Here is a 20,059-nt window from a genome sequence, read left to right as displayed (position 1 = left end):
ATGCCATATGAGTAATAATTGGTACATCATGTCTTCTCTGAGCTTATTAGTGAATGTGGTTTTCATGGTTGTGGCTGGCGAATGTCACTAATTAATTTGCTAATTAACTAATTCAGGTGCAAGGTACGGTAAGCAATTGAGCATACACTTTTATAAAACAAATAACAAAAAAGAAAATTCAAAATTAGTAGAAAGCAAATAGCATGTAGGGTAAATATAAATAAAAAAATATGTTGTAGGGGCTTTCTTTTTTTATGATTTATCCAACAGTTTAAATTCAAACAAATAAAAATTTGGAACAAAACTATGCATACCTAAAGAAAAGAAAAATGTTTAAAACTTTAATGAGTATAACTTATTATTTATTTTCACCAGTCGAAAGGAATGTAGATAAACATATTTAGACTTGCACATTAACAATGATAAATTTAAAACTCAGTAGTTAAACTTTCATACATAACACACGGACCCCAATACTGGAACCCAACTGGGGACCTGAAAGAAAAGTTTAAAATTCATTGCTGATACATGATTAAATTTAAACCCAAAAAGACAACAACTACTAATTGTACCTTATGATAAAGATGTTCAAGGTTTGTTTGAATAGCAATTAAGACAATGCTACGATTCAAAACCAAAATTTTGTAAAACAAATAGAATATTTATTTGTTGCTTGCATAAGTTTAACATCAATAAAATTATAATACTTCAATAATATCAGCCTTATGATATTACATTACAAATATTACAATTAATTATATAAACTATATTCCCACTTAATTGCAAATGTTTAAGATATGTTTATTATTGCAAGTTCAACTAAAGATAGGATTTTATAAGCCCAAACTAATGTGGATAGTAATGAATAACTTAGGTCAAAACTGAGCAAATTGCCGCAAGAAAGCATACCTATTCAAAAAGGAACAATGTTTTCCTTTAAACCATAAAGAGCAAAGTGCAAATGTGTCAATTGCCAATAAAATTAAAAGTTTTTGCAATGTGAAAAGATTGGTATTATCTAGATAAATTGGTCTATTAAATTAGGTAGGATTTAATTCAAAATAATATTAACAAAGATGAAAACTAGTTTGGATTACAATAAAATAAATTGAAGTAAAAATTGAAATGGTACGTATTTAATGGCTTAGATTTAAAATACCACATATTAATTGGTGTTAAATAATAATATTATTTAATGCTAATTAATAATCGAAATTTAGGTCTAGGCCTAATATTATCATGTTTGGAGCAAATAATAAACATAGCCTAGTTTTAATGCGGGATAAACCAATTTGTTATATTATTTTACCATCAATAAGCTTTATTCCTATTTGTTATAAAAAAAAACTTCTACTTAAGGAGGAACGATTGCACTTGGTATTTGCATAACGTATTGACAATAATGAATTGTTTTATCATATGACTAAGCCTAGATGCAAAAATACTCTCTTTTAATTTTCTCAGAGGCCGAGGCCTGTTAACTATAAGCACAGAGCATAGAATAAATATAGAGTCGCCACTCCTTATACCAACAGCTATACCAGTAGTGAAGCCGATTTCCGCCATCTTGGTGAGAGAGTCCGGCTCGGAACACAGCCGAGACCACTCCGTTTTTAGAAAGCACTGTGTCATTCTATCACCACTGTGTTATTCTATGCTACTTTATAAAAATTAGATAAAGCTACCGCTCCGAGGATACATATAGAACTATCACCCCTTCGATATTGACCTAGGACCTTTCAAAGTTCTGAGGTGAGATATTTAAAAGTAAACTAGTGTACCTGTTGCTCAAATTCGAGCAATTGCTAAGTATTACAGGTGTTGTTTTAAAACGAATAACAGTCATAATTTAAGTAATTATTTTTTTCAAATATGACTTTAAAAGGTTCGACTCAAAGATCATGGAAATACTCAAGATGTACATAACAGATCGATATAATCAACATTTCTTGTAAATAGCCTAGTGTTTTCTTCATAGCCGCATAAGGTTGTCCATAATAACAATTATACATTCTTAAAAAAAACATTTCTATTTCTTCTCCTTGGTGGTGTTCTATGACGTTCCTATGTTTCCATAGTTTGCAAATCGGCTCTTTCAATGATTACTAAGAAATGCAGCACAGTGTTAATTCAGTTTTATTTTAAGTATATAAAATTATCTAGGCTCTCTTGCTTTTTTCCATTGTAATATTTACACCAACCCAAATTCAAATAGTAAATATTTCATTTCAACCAAGTCAGTAAATGTTTGTAGCAAACTTCTCGTTCCCACCACCACCCCTGGCTTAAGTCTGGGACTTATTTGCCAGGCCAATTCCCCGTGAAAATCTTCTTTCTTTTTAGGCTTCAGCCACTTTCAATCCTAATCCAGACACATTATGTTTCCAAAAGCCTAACAGCACGACTCCCTTCCCCATACCGCCCTGAGCGATAGGGATCATTGATATTCGCTCTAACCTTTCCTGTCCCCTTCATGGGCAAGTTTTCATTCCTTTTCTGTCTCAGTTTTTGTTTATTTCTCTTTTTAAATTTAAAAGCCTGTATGTATCCCTGGTTTTTCCTATTTCCCTAACTACTTTTGTAAACGTCTCAATTGTTTCCTTGTCACTCATCATGTTTTATTTTCTCATCTCTAGACATCTCTTATCCAAGACTTATTCCTGTTCTCTCCTATTTGTCTCCCGAAGTGAACAATCTATAAATACGTGACTCGTGGCTTTTATTTCTCCACATCTACATACTTCCTCTTCCACCAGGTGAAATCGCCACAAATTTGCCTTGAAATTTTCCATGTCCTGTGACAAACTGCGTTTCATAATGGCCCATCTCCCAATCTTGTTCCAGTCTCTTTCTGATGTTAGGTATATAGCCGAACGTTTACCTTTTAAACATTAACATAAAACACTCTGCACCCAACGCATTTGCTACTCATCTAATATCTCCTCTCATCTTGTTTCCGATGTAGTCCTACCGGCCTCCTTGTCTTCCAAAATCAACAGCTTATGCAGCGATTATCCAGCAGTCCTAAATTGAATGTGAAATCTTCAGGTGGCTGTTGGAGAGCACACTTAAACCCAACATGGAAGGGTGCTAGCTGTATTCGGCTATTAACAACAACAGTATTATTTGTATTTCGTTAAAGTTCGTCGGCCTCCTCCTATTGGCCTTCCTGGTCGACGTCTTATAGTCTCCATTATGTCGAACATTTTTTTGTTATGTTTTGATTTTGTGCAAATAAAAACTGGTTTAAAACAGTGAAACATCAATCTTTTCAACTAATAATAAATCCTTATAGCACATGTCTCATATTTTAGTATAACCAGGTGTTTCAAATATTAGTGTCAATTTCAAAGTATTCATATGTTCGAATGTGAACAAACATTTTCTCCCTCAGAATAACATGGGATCTTTGAAGGCCACTGGGGCAGAGCCGATGGAATTCCAAAGTTATTTTGTTTGATGGCAAAACTACATGCTAAGACCTTTCTAACGATACCTTGGACATGGTGATCAGTAGCACCACCGCTCCAAAACAATTATGACAAAAATATGCCTAGCATATTAAATATATAGATGCAGACCGGGGCGGCCCCCATCTTGTTGCGAAAAACCTGCTTCACTCCAGATGGCAAGTGCCGCCTTTATATTTATTCTATGCTCTGTGATTTAGTTACAAGTTGTAACTTGTAATTTCTATTAATTTTTCATTGGGTGATCAGCTGATTTACTAATATTAGTTTGTAGTTTTTATGAAACAGGCCCCTGAAAATGATTACAATGATATAATATAGGGCACCCAGCTGATATACTATGTTTACATGGGCAAAATAAAAACTACCTACTTTATTGCTAATCTTATAGACTAATTGGACATGTGAGTATTCATAAAAACGTATCCAAACCAACTGTTCCGTTATTTAAAGAATAACAATTTAGAATTTTAATGACTGACTGGTTAATGAACTCGCCTTCAAACAAAACCACTGACTGCTGGTTCGATCTTAAAATGATCTAATTTGCTCTTTGTCAAAATATTTAATGTGACAGCACTCAAAAGAAGGAATCAAAGTTTTCTTTGTTGAAACAACTTTACAATAGCAACATGATGAAATTTTGTCCCCATCACTAAGGCACCTCTCAAAACACATTTAGCACTTCCTAAAAAACCTACTATAATTATTTAATTCTGATCTGTGTGTTAGAGTTAAGCCGGGTTTTCCTAGACGCGGAAGAGGAGTGCGGAGAGCGGAGGGCGATTAACATGGTATTCTGTTCCACTTCTAGGAAAACAGTAACATTAAATTACCTAAGACAAGAGGAGTCCGCTCTCTGCACTCCTCTCTTCGCGCTCCGCTCCCGCGCCTAGGAGGACTGGGCTTTAGATTTTCACAACACCTTCATGCACAAAACAGGCAACCCAACATACATATATTTTATTTGATTGTAAACCTCTAGTTACAAAAACTATAAGGATTTTCCTATTAGATTACAGGTAGGATATTAAGTAGTCTTTAGCAATCTTTGGCTTTTTATACAGCCCGTTGGGCAACGCACCAAAATGTATCGCCCCTTTCCAGTGCCAAATGATGTCAGGTCGTTTGACGGACATCGGGCGGAAGTAGCAGATTAAGCCACTAGCCAAGTAGTTCACATACACATTGTTCACAAAGTTGTTGAAATGGACCTGATTAATTATTATTTACCTATTTTTTTAACACTAATACCGAAACCCTATCCAGGCTGACGCTAACCGAAACTCCCATTTGAAAATAATGGACCCCGCTTAGAAACACACAAACCAAAACCATGGGTTTTGATCCCGCTTTAAAATACACTAACGCTGGGCTTCTGAGACGGGCAAGTTATGAACAACCTGTCAAGGTCACGGCACCCACGCAAAATGAACAAAAAATATATCAACAGGTAGGGGAGGTATTGAGGGACTGGAATCCCCCAAGTAAACAGTTTTGCCAACATGTGTTTTTAAAAATTCCCGTGGGCCTGTCAGACCAGTGTTTTGGTATAAGTGTAAAGGAAACAAAGGAAGAAGAGGAGGTAGTTAGTTCACTCTATCAATGCTGTACAGCCTTTGAGGAGAGCTTTCTATACTTCGAGTTGTGAAACATGATGAAAAGTTGCACAACTACTTTCGTATGAAAGTGGCACCTTTTAATGAAGTACGGTAAATGTTAAGGTGCAAAACATACTTGGTTATAGACAACAGCTTCTTGAAGGTCTTTATTTTTTCAACCTGAAGAAATAAATAGCAGTGACATTAAAGTCAGTACCACATTACAATTGATTGAGCAGAGTGGACACTTGCCCGCCAGAAAGTGCACCAAACTACGCTGTTTATAAATGGCTTCAATGAATTTTAAGGCTATCCCCCAGCGAATGAAAGCTATGGCGTTGTGTTTTAGAGTATGTACATCAAGCTGTCATCGAACATTGTGTTTACAAACTCTCATTCAATGCAATGTACAATGCCCGAAGCGCCGTAAAAAAGGGGCCTTAAGGCAGGTTAGACACTGTTAGACACTGTGTTGTGTATTACCTCACATGTCAAGTCATATGGAATTGAAGGTAACATGAATGTCTTTTGAATGGAGTTTGTAAGCTTTTATTTGGTAATTTACTGGTTGGTTTTATGAGTGAAATGTCTCAGATGCAAAACAAGTCATAGACGCAATGTGTGTACACAACCAATGTGTAACCCGCCTAGAAGATGCATTGCCTGGAAATGTCTACACCACCTTCCATACTTCCTTAAGCTTAAGCTACTATTTTTTGTGATCAACCGAATACACTTTTATTGTGCTGATAATTTTTTTGAAATGGAAATGCAATACATTAAATAATACTGAATTAATATTAAAATTAAAATTTGATCATTTTTTAATTATTTGGATAGGCTAAATGACACAAATTTTACAACAATAACACAACACTATGAGGGACGCACAACTAACAATGTCGAATTTTTATATAAAATGTTTAGAGAGACTGTATAGAGTTTTCTCTGATCAATAACTAAGTTCTAGTAACTTAAATAAGACAAATTATCACAAATATAATACTCAAGTGTTTAAAAACTAATATGATTACAATAAAGTTATGTATATTTTTACTATAAAATAAATATAATACAGTCACATAACAAAGTTAAGGCTTATTAAACAAATCAAAGGGAGCTTTTTCAATCTGTCTCCCTTTTAGCGAATTTTTTTTATACTTTCCAGCAATGTTAACAATCATAATAAATGCAACATTTCAAACCGTGCCTTTGAGGCTTAAAGGAATTGTTTCTCTTACTCAAATTATTCTGCGATGGGTTCAGCACTAGCACTAGTGCTAGAAGTATTCAAGCTTAAATCTTTTGTCATGTGAGGCAGTTTGATGCTCCCGCGCTTAGGTTTCCAGGATATGTCAATTGGCTCTTCTCCGTCACTATCAAGCTGAGGAGGGACCACAAGGGGAGGTTTTGGAATAGATTCCAGGTCCTTGGAACTCTGTTTTTCTTTGGGCCTTGCACCTTTGTGTTCTCTTTTTCTCCTTCTAACTCCTTTTTTCCCTTCTTCGTCACTACTGCCATCTGTGTTCAACTCTTCGCCCGATATCCACTGCTCCTCATCATCCTAAAGAACAAAGCAATAGGTAATTTTATTTGTGATACATGTCAAAGAATGAGCTTAACCAACCTGTAATGAAAATATTTAATTTATGTTATAATACATTTGGTATCACTGGTAGCATGAATTACTGGTAATTGCATGAGTAACATTGCTTTAAATATGAAGAATGTGAGAAAAACCTTCTGGTGCTCAGTGGTGATAGCTGGCTATGAAATAATCAAGGACATGCTAGTATCACTCCGAATAAATAGCTTCCAGGGCTTGATTAAATGACTGGACAACATTTTCACGTTACATGAAAGGCAGAAGCGTCACCTTGGTTAAGAACAAAAAACCTGTTCTAACAGATATCCCAGGGATATGTCTAAAATACACTTAACAGTCACATATACAGGATGAGTTTTAAATGAGTTCCCACTACTTTTTTAAAAATTTCTTAATATATTAACTCCGGACCACGTCAGATCATTGTAGAGTAGAAAGTACTTTATTTTTACTGTGTACAAATTTTTGGCCGCCATCTTGAATCCGCCATTTTGGATACGAAAAATTATTTTCAAATGTAAAGGTGGGGTTGTGACGCTCGTTTCAAACTAGATTTTTACGCTGAATACAATGGTGCAATCGGTTTTTCAAAATCATAATCTGTTAAACAGTTATTACACATTTTTTTAATAGTTTTTGTATCTATCTATATATTAATAGGCAAGCATGTTTCTTTAAAACCTTTTTTCTCAGCTCGTGTGCATCGCAGGGAAAATCTACGCATACTGTTGGAAAGATATTTTCCTGTAGATGTGCAGAATGCCTTTAAAAGTTAAAATAGGCTAACAAATAAGCACAAAAAATTAATTTGAAAACTTCAAAAAATTAACATGGACCATATGGGTTGCCATGATGGTGACGAAATAACAACAAAATGTAAACAGAAAATCAAAACAAATGGAAGAAATTCCAATCACATGTTTTATTTACAGCGTGGGGAGAAAATAGAGAAGTCTGTACATTAATTATTTTTGGTCGAGTTTCGACCACAGGGCGATCACTAGTACATTTTATTGGCCGAAAATTAATAATTTGTTAAAATGAAGTCAATTTGACCTTACAATAATCAGAGTCCTAACTCTTAATCTTCATTTTTTTCTAGCAAATTTAGGATATTAGGGGTGAATTATAACATTGCGTCATATACAAAGCAACAAAGGTATACATATTTACATTTGTAGTTGAAGTTAAAGTAATATATTATTGTTATTTATTCTAATAGTTTATTTATTAATTGCTACTGTTGAATTTTACAGTCATTTGTGTCTTTGTTGTCTCTTTTTTTTTATTAATTGCTCAAGAGACAATTAAGGACTTATAAAACTGCATGCTACTGACTCAAACTGACAAAACTATGGTAAATAAGAAATAATATTTTTAGTGCAGACAAAACATTTGTGGTTTTTGCACTTTTGTAACCATATATTGGTAATTATTGTGTAAATTTCTTGATTGTTTGGAAAAAAATACAAAATTGGCCCTGAAAGACACAAAACACAAAGCATTGTTGTATTGTCATATATTAGATCTAAAGTTGTTTGATAATTCATCATTAATGGCAGTAAAGGCTGTTTTGTCATTCGACTTACCCAGTTCAATGAGAACATCCCCGTCCCGGGTTCGTCTAATCGACTGTACAACCGTATCGGTCTGCTCTGGCTTAGCCTTGGCCCTAATTGCACCCAAGACCTCGGTGAAAGATCTCCCCCCTGAGGGTTTGACCAGGAATGCCTCCGTCCTGGGCTTTTTTAGCCGGGACTTTTTCGGAGCAGAGACCGAGCCGGGCCCAGTTTGGGCCACGCCGGTCGGCTGTGCCTTCACTGCCACATTCTTTATAGAGGCGACCTCCGCCCGCCTCGATTGCCTCTTCTCCTTTCAGGAACGGTGTTTTTCCCACGCAGCCCCAGGTGTCTCTACAACTGACCCCTTTTGAGAACTTCCCTGAAGGAGGGTCTGTGGCTGTTGGTTCTTCACAGGAGCTGCAGCTATGTCCGAAAAGGATCTGGGCACAGCAGGCAATAGGTCCATCTGAGTCGCCTTGGCCTTTACCGTGGTCCTTTTGGTCTGGACGTCTTCTTCTCTTTTTTGAGGACTGTCTGATGTGGAAGGCCTCTTACGTTTCTTAGAAGGCAGTGTTCTTTCGTCGAACAGAGACACAACCTTCTCGGCAATCTTCTCCATGGCCGCCTTGCTCACCACCCGGCAGGCAAAAACGAAGCCAAGGTCATCCTCCAGTTTGGCCATGCCGTTTTTGACCACTTGATTTATGGCTTTATGGGTCCGGAAGGTGTCCATCATAGCCTTGATCGTAGCTTCCATGTCTTGTAGCCGGGTTTCAATATCACTCTCTGCGTCAAGATATTCCTGACGTAGAAGCACCATCTCAGAGCTATCCGACCTCAACGGTGCTGTGAAAGGCTCCTCTGGCACCCCTACAGCAGAACTGATCGCCAGGGGAGTTGCAGCTCGACACCTGCATCTCCGACGTTTTCCGCACCGTTCCCAGCTCCACTTGCTGAAGGAGATCCTAAATGGGGGAACTCCTTGGTGCATTTGAAGGTAGCAGGTGGGGGAGATGTCCTCTTGTTTTTCGGTGGTGGCGACCTCTGAACCTTGGAGGTACAAAAGCGTTCCGCTCCACTTCCAACGTCTTTTCTGGCTCATTTGAGCTCTTGATCAAAAATGTGTTTTGGGGGGTTTTATTTAAAGCCATCGTGTTTATTCCAGCGCATTGTGCGGCAAGGGGCGGCCCGGAATCAGTCAGGAACGGGTATACCCTCAGGGACGAAAACCCCTACCCCAGTTCCCCGGGGCCTGAACTCCGTTCGCCCAGCACCGGATACCTGACGTGCCATGAGTCGCCCATAGCAATGCAGAGCCCGACCTCTACATCCATGCCGCACTCCCTGACCACGGCCCGAAGTGGCTGGCTTCTCACGACCGACTGAGAATACCCATCGGCAGTGCAGAGCACACATCAACCCCTGCAACACAACAGGGGCACTCCCAGGGACTCCCAGTGAGAACGTCAGTCACCCTTTTAGTCGCCTCTTTTGACAAGCCCGAGAAGGCTGCGGTGCTATTCTAACCCGGTACCGCACGGGGAATCGACATTATATAAAAACAAGCTGCTATACCCGTGCTTTGCAACGGTGAAACGGAAGAAAATGTGACCTAGAGAGCTATTGAAGTGGTGCTGATGTGTGTTTTAAAATACAGCAACTCTATGATTTAGTTTGAAAATATAAACTGATTTAAAAGCGTAAACCTACTTACTTTTAAACCCCTACTTTTGATGTAAATAGATCCATAAGAATATGACAACAAACCTTAGTGCAGCAATAGCATTGATTGCTTCATGTTGATGCTTCATGAATGACATGTTTTACCATCTATATATTAATTTGAAACTGTTTTTCTTTGTCACAGCTATTTTGAGAGAACGGCTGGGCATAGAAACTCGGTAGAGGTGTCTAAAGAAAGGTCTTGGTCTGTAGATGAGCCATCAAAAGAGAAACATGGTGAATTCCCTTGGGGCTCTGCCCCCGTGGCCTTTAAATTCCCATCCCATGTTATTCTTATGGAGGGAAACGGAGTTTTTGTCACAGCTAATTTGAGAGAACGACTGGGCGTAGAAACTTGGTAGGGGTCTCTAAAGAAAGGTCTTGGTCTGTAGATGAGCCATCAAAAAAGGAAAGAGGTAAATTCCCTTGGGGCCCTGCCCCAGAAGCCTTTAAAGTTGCCTCTTCAGATTTGTTTACATTACGACCATATGCATAATTCTACACTACCTTTTAATGCAACAGCTGTTAATATTTAAATTGTGATTTATTGAATTTGTCAAAATAAAGTAGCCTACAGTATTTGCAATGGATTTTTCTGATTTTAAAATGCATTTTCTTCTGCATCGTGTCATGTTTTGCAATATAATGTTCTATTACCAAATCAGTGGAAAATCCTATTATCACAGTAACTCTTAAAATTATTTCTTTTGGAGTTAACTTATATCTATTGTATGGGTTGGTTTCTGCCTTTTTTACCACTTCTTGGAGATTGTACGTAGGTGATATTCGTTGGCATATTGCATCTGTAGATGAGACTTGGGTTGGTGTAATTATTAGAATGGAAAAGAGTGAGAAATCCTGGACAATTTGATATAGGCTAAAAATAAAACTGAATTAACACTGTTCTACATTTCTTGAGCAATCATTGAAATAACCAATTTGCAAACAATGGAAGCATAGAAAAAGTCATAGAACACAACCAAGTAGAAGAAATAGAAATAATGTTTTTTTTCTTTTACAATTGTTATCATAGACAACCTAATGCGGCTATAAGAGGGAAAAATTTGTAGAAAACACTAAAAAAACAAGATCAGCTTTTTGAAAAAAGATAAGATATTTACAAAAGATTTTGATTATATCTAACTGTTGTGTAGATTGTGAGTATTTCCATAATCTTTGAGTTGCCTGTAATGCAATTGCTCGAATTCGAGCAACAGGTACACTAGTAATTCTTCAATTTTAGTCAAACCTCTCCACATGTAGCTTACTATATAAATTAAAAAATGAAACTTTGAGCAATACTTTACAAAACCTATACAACCTAACTTTAAAACTAAACATAACCCTCCTTAATCTACATAAAGCGTCACAAACATATTTTTCGAGTAAATAAACAAACACCAGTTCATTGTACTGACCAGCTGTTTCATTAACTAAATTAAATTAAATCATTTAAACATTGGAAGCATGCCAGGCGTAGCCCTTTGAAATTCAGCCTGTGGGGCAGGGCCCTTAGGAAATTTGTTCATATCAATACTTTTCGGCAAATCTACACACTCTAAGCTTCATTTTGATGTGCCATATGCCTACAATTTTTATTGGTAAATGACCTTAACCGTTTACATAAAATTTGATTGTATCACTTTAATAATATAACAAGAGGTTCTACCCGCGAATTCACGGGTGTACAGAAGCCTAAATTAATTTAATTAACTTTGACTTTCCCTATTTCATTTTTAAGGGCCCAAGTTCGAGAAATTGTCATCTGAAAATATGAAGTCAGTGGAACCTTCATACCTTACGTCTAAGGTGGCCGAAGTGGGTACGGTTGTACCTGAACTCTCCGCTCTCTTTAACAACGTCTTTAATACTTTAATACTTTACTTAAATACTTTTCAATGAAATGGCGACTTGTTAAAGATCGGTGACAACCTCTTAGAACGAACAGCATACATGGTTTGTTAATCTCATATTCATTGTGTTTCGAACACCTTTAATCACTCACTTGTATCAAACAGCTAGAAATAGCTTCACTGTCCATTCACCGCACCTCTTTTAAGAACATAAAAGTAAATAATAAAATAAGTAAACAAAAATGTAAACAAACAAACTATACTGTCAATTTCATTGGCCATCAGCTGTTCACTAAATTAATCGAATAACGTTAACTTCCAAAAACATGCAAGGCGTAGTAGCCCTTTGGAAATCAGCCTGTGGGGCAGAGCCCTTAGGGAATTCGTCCATATAAATACTTTTCGGCAAATCTACACACTCTAAACTTCATTTTGATATGCCATATGCCTATATTTTTATTTGGTAAATAGCCTTAACCGTTTACATAAAATTTGATTGTATCACTTTAATAATATAATAGATACCTATATCAATAGTTTCCAAAGAAAACCGATTTTGAACCGATCTGATTTGGCTCGAGGCCCATAGGTGAGTAACATTTTTTACCTGAGTAAACAAATCTGAGTAAACAAATCTAAAATGGGAAGTAAACAAATCTACAGTGCAGCCTCCTAAGAGTAAGAAATTAAATTAAATGAAAATCCTTCTTTAGCATCAATGAAAGAATGGAATTATTTATTACCTAAACCCTAGCCACCAAGGTTGATTCGCTGATTTGATCGTAAAAAAATTGTCAAGTTCATTTAGTTGAATCAGCATAGAGGGCACTCATAGGTGTGGCCTGCCGGGGGCTAGGAGGATTAACATTAATGTTTTATCCTCCTAGGCCGGGGGCCACATTGGTTCTAAATATGGCCCTATTATAGGGCCTTCACACAGTCCACGAGGACACTTGATGCAACCTGCATGACTGATGACAATTCTTTTACTTAGGTTGATAGAGAATTTATATCGATCAGTCAAGTAATACTGTCAGTTTAGCTGTTGTAAACTACTTGTCCTAGTGCTCTTACTGGTTTTAACAAATTTCCGTCATAAAAAACATATGGTAACTCTCTTAGGTAATATTCCTATATAAATATTGTTATAATAGGGGGCCCTTGTGGCTGAGCCTGTCCCACACTTGCGGGCCCATGTCCCAGTAAAATTTCCCAAAAAATCCCGATCAAGGCTCGGGGGCCTGCGGGCTCGTTATCGCCACTACTGCCATCTAATTGCAGAGGTAGAACTAGTGTGTATCCCACAATGTTGTATTCTGTGTCTGCAATCCCATGTTTTGGGTTTGGTTATAACAATTAATAATTTAAAATAGCTTTACCTCTTTTTTCAGCCTGTTGATTTGTTTAGTTATTGCTTGACCTTTATCTGTAAAGTGCTCTGCTTCTTTAGATGTACTATCGGTTTCCTCCATTGTAATTGATTTTCTAGAGACTGATATGTCTTTCTGGAACATTAGGATCAGATTTACTACATGGCTAAATTAATGATAATTATATACAGTATGAGTTATGATAGCAAACATTATTTAATGTTCATAACAAACACAAACTTTTGGAAAACATAAACCCGACACCTATCAACTGTGTACTTTATTGCAAGTTTTTGATGAAAAAATCCAAGCAAAAAATAATTTCTTCATCATAAAATCATTGCTAGGGGCACGAATCTTAATTTAAGAGTTGTATCGGTTATATTTAATCACATTTCAAATATTGAACATTTATGGGTCAGGTGTTTAATTTGTTATTATTTGTAATTGTTTGTTTACTTTTTCTCTGGAGTTAACCTTTAGAAATATTATTAGTTTACAGGTAGAAACCAATTTCTTTTGATTATTGGTTTTGATTGAGCCCCTTGATAGCAAATACATAAATCAAAGATATTGGTTTATTAAAATAAGCAATATGATTTAAAAAAATTAAAATAGGCCTAAAAACATCTTCAATATTTAATGAATTTTTAATTCCATGAGGCCTCTCGCCAGTTATGCTGGCATCATCAGACACATCACAAAACTGAAGGATATGTTAATGTTTGGAGCCTGGAGGAGTTTGGTGTTAGGTGAAATGCCTGTGCTAAGCCAATTTAAGAAAAGAAACATTTGTGCTGTTTAATTATGTTCACTCTTTGAAGACTTTGACGCTATGAAAATGACTTTCTCATTAAAAGTAAATAAGTTATTTCTTACACCAAAAAAACAAGTAATATAACTATTTACTACTCGGGAGAGGGAAGGTCTATTCAAGCTGCTCATTACCAGACATGTTAGACGACCAATCTAAGTTCAAAGCATATTTCCGATTTAACCCTAGAGCTGGCAATAGTGTAACGCTGTACTGGCATAGGGATATTATTGATTATGTAATATCATTTTTAAACCATCATAAAAATTAGAAATAGCAACATAACTATGGATTGTTATATATCATTTTGTTCAGAACAAGACAAAGAACAATAATATAGGTGATTTACATGGTTACCACAAAAAAAAATTTTTTTTAGTTTTTCCAAATTGTGGGCATTATTAATTTTTTTATAAAATGTTTTTATATTCCGTCGTATAGCTAAGTGCATGTAAGACTTAGCATCATAAGATAAATTGTAAAGTTGTGTTAAATTTTGTGCTGATTCCAAAAATATATAGTTTATATAGCTTATTTTGTGTATTTTGTTTGATAGCCCTATTACTATGTCGATCGTACCCCTGCGCTAGTACCAAATAATCACCCAACCCAGGTCATGTACAAAACCGTACACCTTATACAATATATAATTCCAGGGTACTCTGGTTTGTATTATTTAACTTATTTATTACAACAGTAACCCAAAAAAGTAAACAAAACTAAAAAAAAAAAAAAAATTATAGGCCTACCGTAACACCGGCATTGGCGCCGTATATCCGGCGTCGCCATTTCGGCCGCGGCCGTACACGCCGTATATCCGGCGTTTGTCAGTGCTAGGGTTAAGCATGAAAAATTTATACTTGAGTGAGATACGATGAAGAAGTGAAGAACTCCACAAACAGAAGAATTCTACAAACAGTTGACTTCAAAACAGTGTCTGTCTCGCTGCAGGGTGCGGAACTGACTGCTCTTGAAACATTCGCCCATCTCGCAGCCTGATGGGACTGCGTAATGCAGCAGCTATAGGTCGACCGCTTAGAAAAGAACCTGCATGCCAATGCTAATGGCATTAGCGCGCAGGTTCTTTTCTAAGTGGTTGACCTATAGGAAGACTACTGCTCCCTACACCCAAACCTATGTATTGAGTCAGTGCTGAACATTGCAGCATAAAATCACATCAACTGCTAGGAAATCAGGCCTTAAGACCAAGCAGTAGCGGCTATTTAGATGCAACAGCTGCCACTGTACCACTTATTTAAAAAAATATGTATTTATAATAGGCTCAAAATCACCAACGGATTAAAACACCCATTAGGCCTACAGTCCTTTCAGGCCAGCTCTATATCACTGCACCAGGCAAAGTATGGGATCATCTGAAAGAACAAAGGCTGCATAAAAAGGTCTAATATATATATGTCTAGTTTTTGCCACTGGAAAAAAATAAAAAAATATTGCTATAGCCTATTGTGTCTTGATGTAGTGTGCAAGGACCTTCCCTGTTCAAACTCGTGCACACTGTGGGGCGGCTATATCTGTAGCATGTCTTAACACATTTGCTGCTGCGGACGTTCCGGAACGTCAGCGGGGCCACGGCGCCAGGAGCTAGGAACGTTCCGGAACATCACCGTTCATTGTTGTTTAACGTTTCCATGGATCAGCCAGCTCGTGGGGACGTACTTTTCTGACAATAAAAAATATAGTTTCCCAAAATCACCACCAGGGTTGTATAGAACAGGGCTTTGTCCCACCCCTTTACTGCTAGATAGCGACTCTACTTTACTGACTGCAACCTGGGTAGTGCTGCTATCTATCAGAATCTTTTAGTACTATGTACAAAACCAGTTTTATCGCAGAACATTGCTATCTAGTATAACTACTGTTGTATTTACTGCAATTAGGTGTATTAGCCGCAATGTTATGCAGCGGCGAGCTCTAGTTCAGCTCCTGGCGCCGTCCCGGAATCTAGCGCTCAGCAGCGAACGTGTTAATGTAAAATTTGTGATTCTAAAGTACAAAAAGACATTTTGATTTATATCTATAGGCCTACTAGAACTTTTTGTTCAAAATTTTATAGGCCTAGTAGAACTTTATGATACATTATGTACTAAAGTGTTTTCATAACAGTTGGAAAACCGCAGAATGGGTTGAATTTAGGCTAGTGTGCAAAAGGCCTAGTGTCCTTTCTTCCACAAAGCAACACAAGATTTAATTTCAGAACTCCTTAACACTTTTGATGCGGGTGGTAATGCACCATGATAATTTCACAGCAACCACTGATGGCACAGTACTGTCCCATGGCGCAATGCAAAAATCAGTTGCTCGTTGTTGGGGTAAATCCCTAGTGGAGTCGGTCGCAAACGACTTAAGTCTGATTAGTATGAGTTGCATAACCATTGGGTAGCTGATTTCCCGCATTGCCCCAATCACCGTATTTTTGTGATAAATGCACTGGGAAGCTAAGTTTACAGTTTACACTGGGTTTTTAAACGCTACAATGCTGTTTTATTAATATATAAGTTAGCTAACCTCTCATATTTTTTTTTCTGCGCAAATTAATTCATATTTTTAGGTTACCTGATTGACTCAATTTAGTGCACACATCTACCTGATCTTGCATAACCTTCAGGTAGCTTCGGGTTGTTGGTCTCCGCGTTGCTGCGATTGCTATATTGTTGTGCTCAATGCACTGGAGAGCCTGGGCCTTTTCACGAAAAATACCATGCATAGTGTTGAGAGATTGGAGAAAGGTTAGTGGTTGGTGATGTATATAATTTAACTAAGCTTTAAATAACCCCAACTATTTTCTTCATAGCCTCAATAACTCACTTTTTCCAAAATATGCTGAAGTAAGTGTTCTGTTCCGGGTGTGGATGGCACAGTACTGTGCCAAACAGATGAAGTTACTAAGCTAGGCTATATTACATTATCAATGGATAAACTCTTTGAACTTCATTTTGAATCACCACATATAAAAATATGTTTTGCATGTAACTTTAACATTTTTAGCATTAGGCCTACTTTCCCTCTTTATTACCGGCAGCGAATGTGTTGAAAATGCACTGTGACATTAAGTCAACCTTCTCCCCTTTATATGTTTATACAGTTAGTGAATTGAATAAGTCAATAAAAGGTTGTTTGTGAATCATACATTGTTAATGTGACTTGAGTTAAAAGTTTGTGTGGCTCAGAGTACAACATACGAAAATTATTATAAAATATTCCGAGTATGTATTTTCCCCACCAAAAATTAGGTAGGCTATGTGAGTTAACCTATACACTGACGACTGTAGACTACAAAAAGCATTGCACCATTGCATTTGTTAAGATTCGAATTAAATTTAAGAACAATAAATGACGTATAATAAGATAAAATTATAAATTTAAATTTAATACAGGGCATTAATACGTATTCATCTATGGTAGCTATAACAAAAATACTATAGGTACTGAGATACTTACTAAGCATGAACAGAAATAAATTTCGTAATGCCGCTGCCGGTCCGGTACTAAAATGACCCAAACAAAAACACTGCAAAATTTGACTTTGACATTTCTTTCATGAAAAGTGTCAAAAGCATATGTAAATACAAGTGACTAATCAAGATCAAGACACAGACTTTGGAACTAAAGTAGAGGGCTACAAGGCTACAAACAGATCTTTTGATTTATTGTTTCATTTTGAGTATACCTCTATTTAAATGGTTCGTTCTAGTATAATGGTTTTACTTCACATCACAACTCAGTAAAACTTTAACCCTGTAATGCCGGGCAAAGTATATACTTTGCCCGGCATTACAGGGTTAAAGTTTTAACATCACTCACTAAACATCATTAAACATCACTTTAAATATTTAAAGTGATGTTTAATCTATGGTACAATTTAGTAACGTGATGCCATAGCATAAGCATAACCAAAGACTAACCGTATGTTTTATCTATGGCATAACGCACTACTCAAGATCGTATCAGCAAATGGGCAGAGTACATAACATACGACCATTGACTGTATAACACAAACGACATAACATTACGGTCGACGCTATTGAGGAGGTGAATCAGCCGTGATGAGAGGTGAGGATTTTAATGACTACTCTCGTAGGGTGGGGGGTGCTACTCGTTACACTCGATGTGCGAAACGCATTTAATTCTGCAAGATGGTGCGATATGCTGGACGCTCTGGATAACACATTCCACGTCCCGCGTCCCGGCATACCTCATGTGCATTAAAGAGGATTTCCTCCGGTCCCGCCTCCTCATATGATACTACAGAAGGCCCGGGGACGATGAATGTCACTTTTGGTGCTGTTCAAGGTTCCATACTCGGCCCGGACCTCTGGAACGTTGCCTACGTTTTTCTTTTTCAGCCTCCTTAGGTCTGAAATGCCTAAGGAAACCGTTTTAGTTGGGTACGAAGATGGCATTGCAGCTTTAACAGCTGTTCGTAGTGTCGAACTGGCCCAGCTAAAATGAAACCGAGTCATGCGATCTATATACGCATGGATGGCATATCACGCGGTCTCTCACTCGCGCTGAACAAAACTGAGATCGTGATTCTGACCAAAAATCGGATTGACAACATTGTACCGTGAGGGTGGGGGATGACGAAGTCCATACCATTCGTGCCGCCAAGTATCTTGGTGTCACGGTGGACTCTATAAGCTTTAGCTGGCAAGACCAGATATATTCCAAACGACGGAAAAGGCCGCTAAGGTGATTTCTTCTCTTAGCCGGTTAATGGTCAATGTTGGAGGTCCTCGTTCCAGTCGCAGAAGGCTGTTGATGTCTACAGTTCAGTCTGTGCTCCTGTATGGTGCGGAAGTATGAGCAGACGCGCTCAATAAGGAGGTGTATAAGATGCGGCTCGCCAGAGTGCAGCGTCAGGCAGCACTCAGGGTAGCATCTGCCTACCAAACAGTGTCTGAACCCGCTATCTTGGTGGTTGCTGGAGTAATCCCCGTCAAACTTTTGGCGGCGGATAGGAAAGCGATTTATCAGCAGCGTGGGGGAGGACCGTGCAAAAAAAACGTAGGAGTGCAACCGCACCTACCAGCTGTGGCAGAAGAGCTGGGAACAGGAGTCGCGGGGACGCTGGACCAGGAGACTGATTCAGCAAGTCCAACCATGGGTTGACCGACGGTATGGTGAGGTGGACTATTATCTTGCTCAGTTTCTGACAGGTCAGAGGTTTTTTTCCGGTCGCACCTGTACAGGATCGGCAAAGCTGTGTCACCCGATTGCATCTACTGCCCATGCACTCTCGACGACGCGGAGCACGCCTTCTTCCGCTGCCAGCGCTGGGTAGGTTCCCGCCTGGAGGCTCAACAACATGTAGGGCAGTTGTCGGTGGACACGGCCATTCTGATGATGACGGAAGGTGAGGAGAGGACAATCAATTGGACATGTATGTCACATTTTGTCCAGGGTATTCTCCACGCAAAGAAGCAAGAGCTTGACCGCGGGATGCAGTCTAGGTCATAAAGAAATTGAATGCCAGAAGTGGCGCGAGCCCTGAGGGCTTTGGTCACACGTTGAGCTGATCTAAAGTTATGTGACAAACAAACCCAGGTCTGTGTCCAACGTTATCGCAGCCAGGATTGCCACTGTCGTGTTCCAAAGTTAAAAATTTTGCTATTATGGTCGGGACGTCAAATCTAGGGACAGACCTATTTTATCATGGTAGTCAGTTTGTAATGAAAACAAAATTATTATATCCTCCTTTTTTGTAAGTTTAATAACTATTAATTGATAACATACAAATGGCTTTATATATTTCAGCATGAATAATTAGTCTAAAACAGCGTGAAAGTTGAAAAATGTACTCTAGGGACACATGATGGTCGTGAATTTTGAGACTTTTAAAATACGAAAAAATACCTAGAACCTACTTAAAGCCAAATAAATGTTTGTTACATGTTGCCCCCGTCCCAAAAATATTAAAACACATAATAATATACTACAAATACAGTATCTACGAAGTAAAAGGCCAGGGACATTAAAACGTACGTTTCAAAATGTTCACTCTACTACAGGCTTGTTTTCATTGACATTTTCTACAGTAAAA

At 37.7% G+C, this 20,059-nt stretch overlaps 1 protein-coding gene across 2 annotated transcripts; it reads right to left on the bottom strand.

Moving 5' to 3' along the window:
- Positions 1 to 1,895: 1,895 nt before the first annotated feature.
- Positions 1,896 to 17,553, bottom strand: LOC128985337 (uncharacterized). 2 transcript variants are annotated; one of them, XM_054404762.1, is made up of 3 exons: positions 17,458 to 17,553; positions 13,194 to 13,319; positions 1,896 to 6,635 (listed from the first exon to the last, which is right to left on the bottom strand). In XM_054404762.1, exons 2-3 carry the CDS (start codon positions 13,284 to 13,286, stop codon positions 6,318 to 6,320), a joined length of 411 nt encoding a protein of 136 aa, XP_054260737.1. In that variant the 5' UTR covers positions 13,287 to 13,319; positions 17,458 to 17,553; the 3' UTR covers positions 1,896 to 6,317. The 2 variants fall into 2 exon arrangements, with proteins under 2 accessions (XP_054260737.1, XP_054260730.1); XM_054404755.1 differs by lacking the exon at positions 17,458 to 17,553 and adding an exon at positions 16,573 to 16,765.
- Positions 17,554 to 20,059: the final 2,506 nt, after the last annotated feature.

Source organism: Macrosteles quadrilineatus, unplaced genomic scaffold (genome assembly GCF_028750875.1).
Source record: "Macrosteles quadrilineatus isolate MER2022 unplaced genomic scaffold, UCM_ALF_1.0 Scaffold_1__1_contigs__length_201487025, whole genome shotgun sequence".
NCBI classification, from domain to species: Eukaryota; Metazoa; Arthropoda; class Insecta; order Hemiptera; family Cicadellidae; genus Macrosteles; species Macrosteles quadrilineatus.
This window is presented reverse-complemented; position numbering and strand designations above follow the sequence as displayed.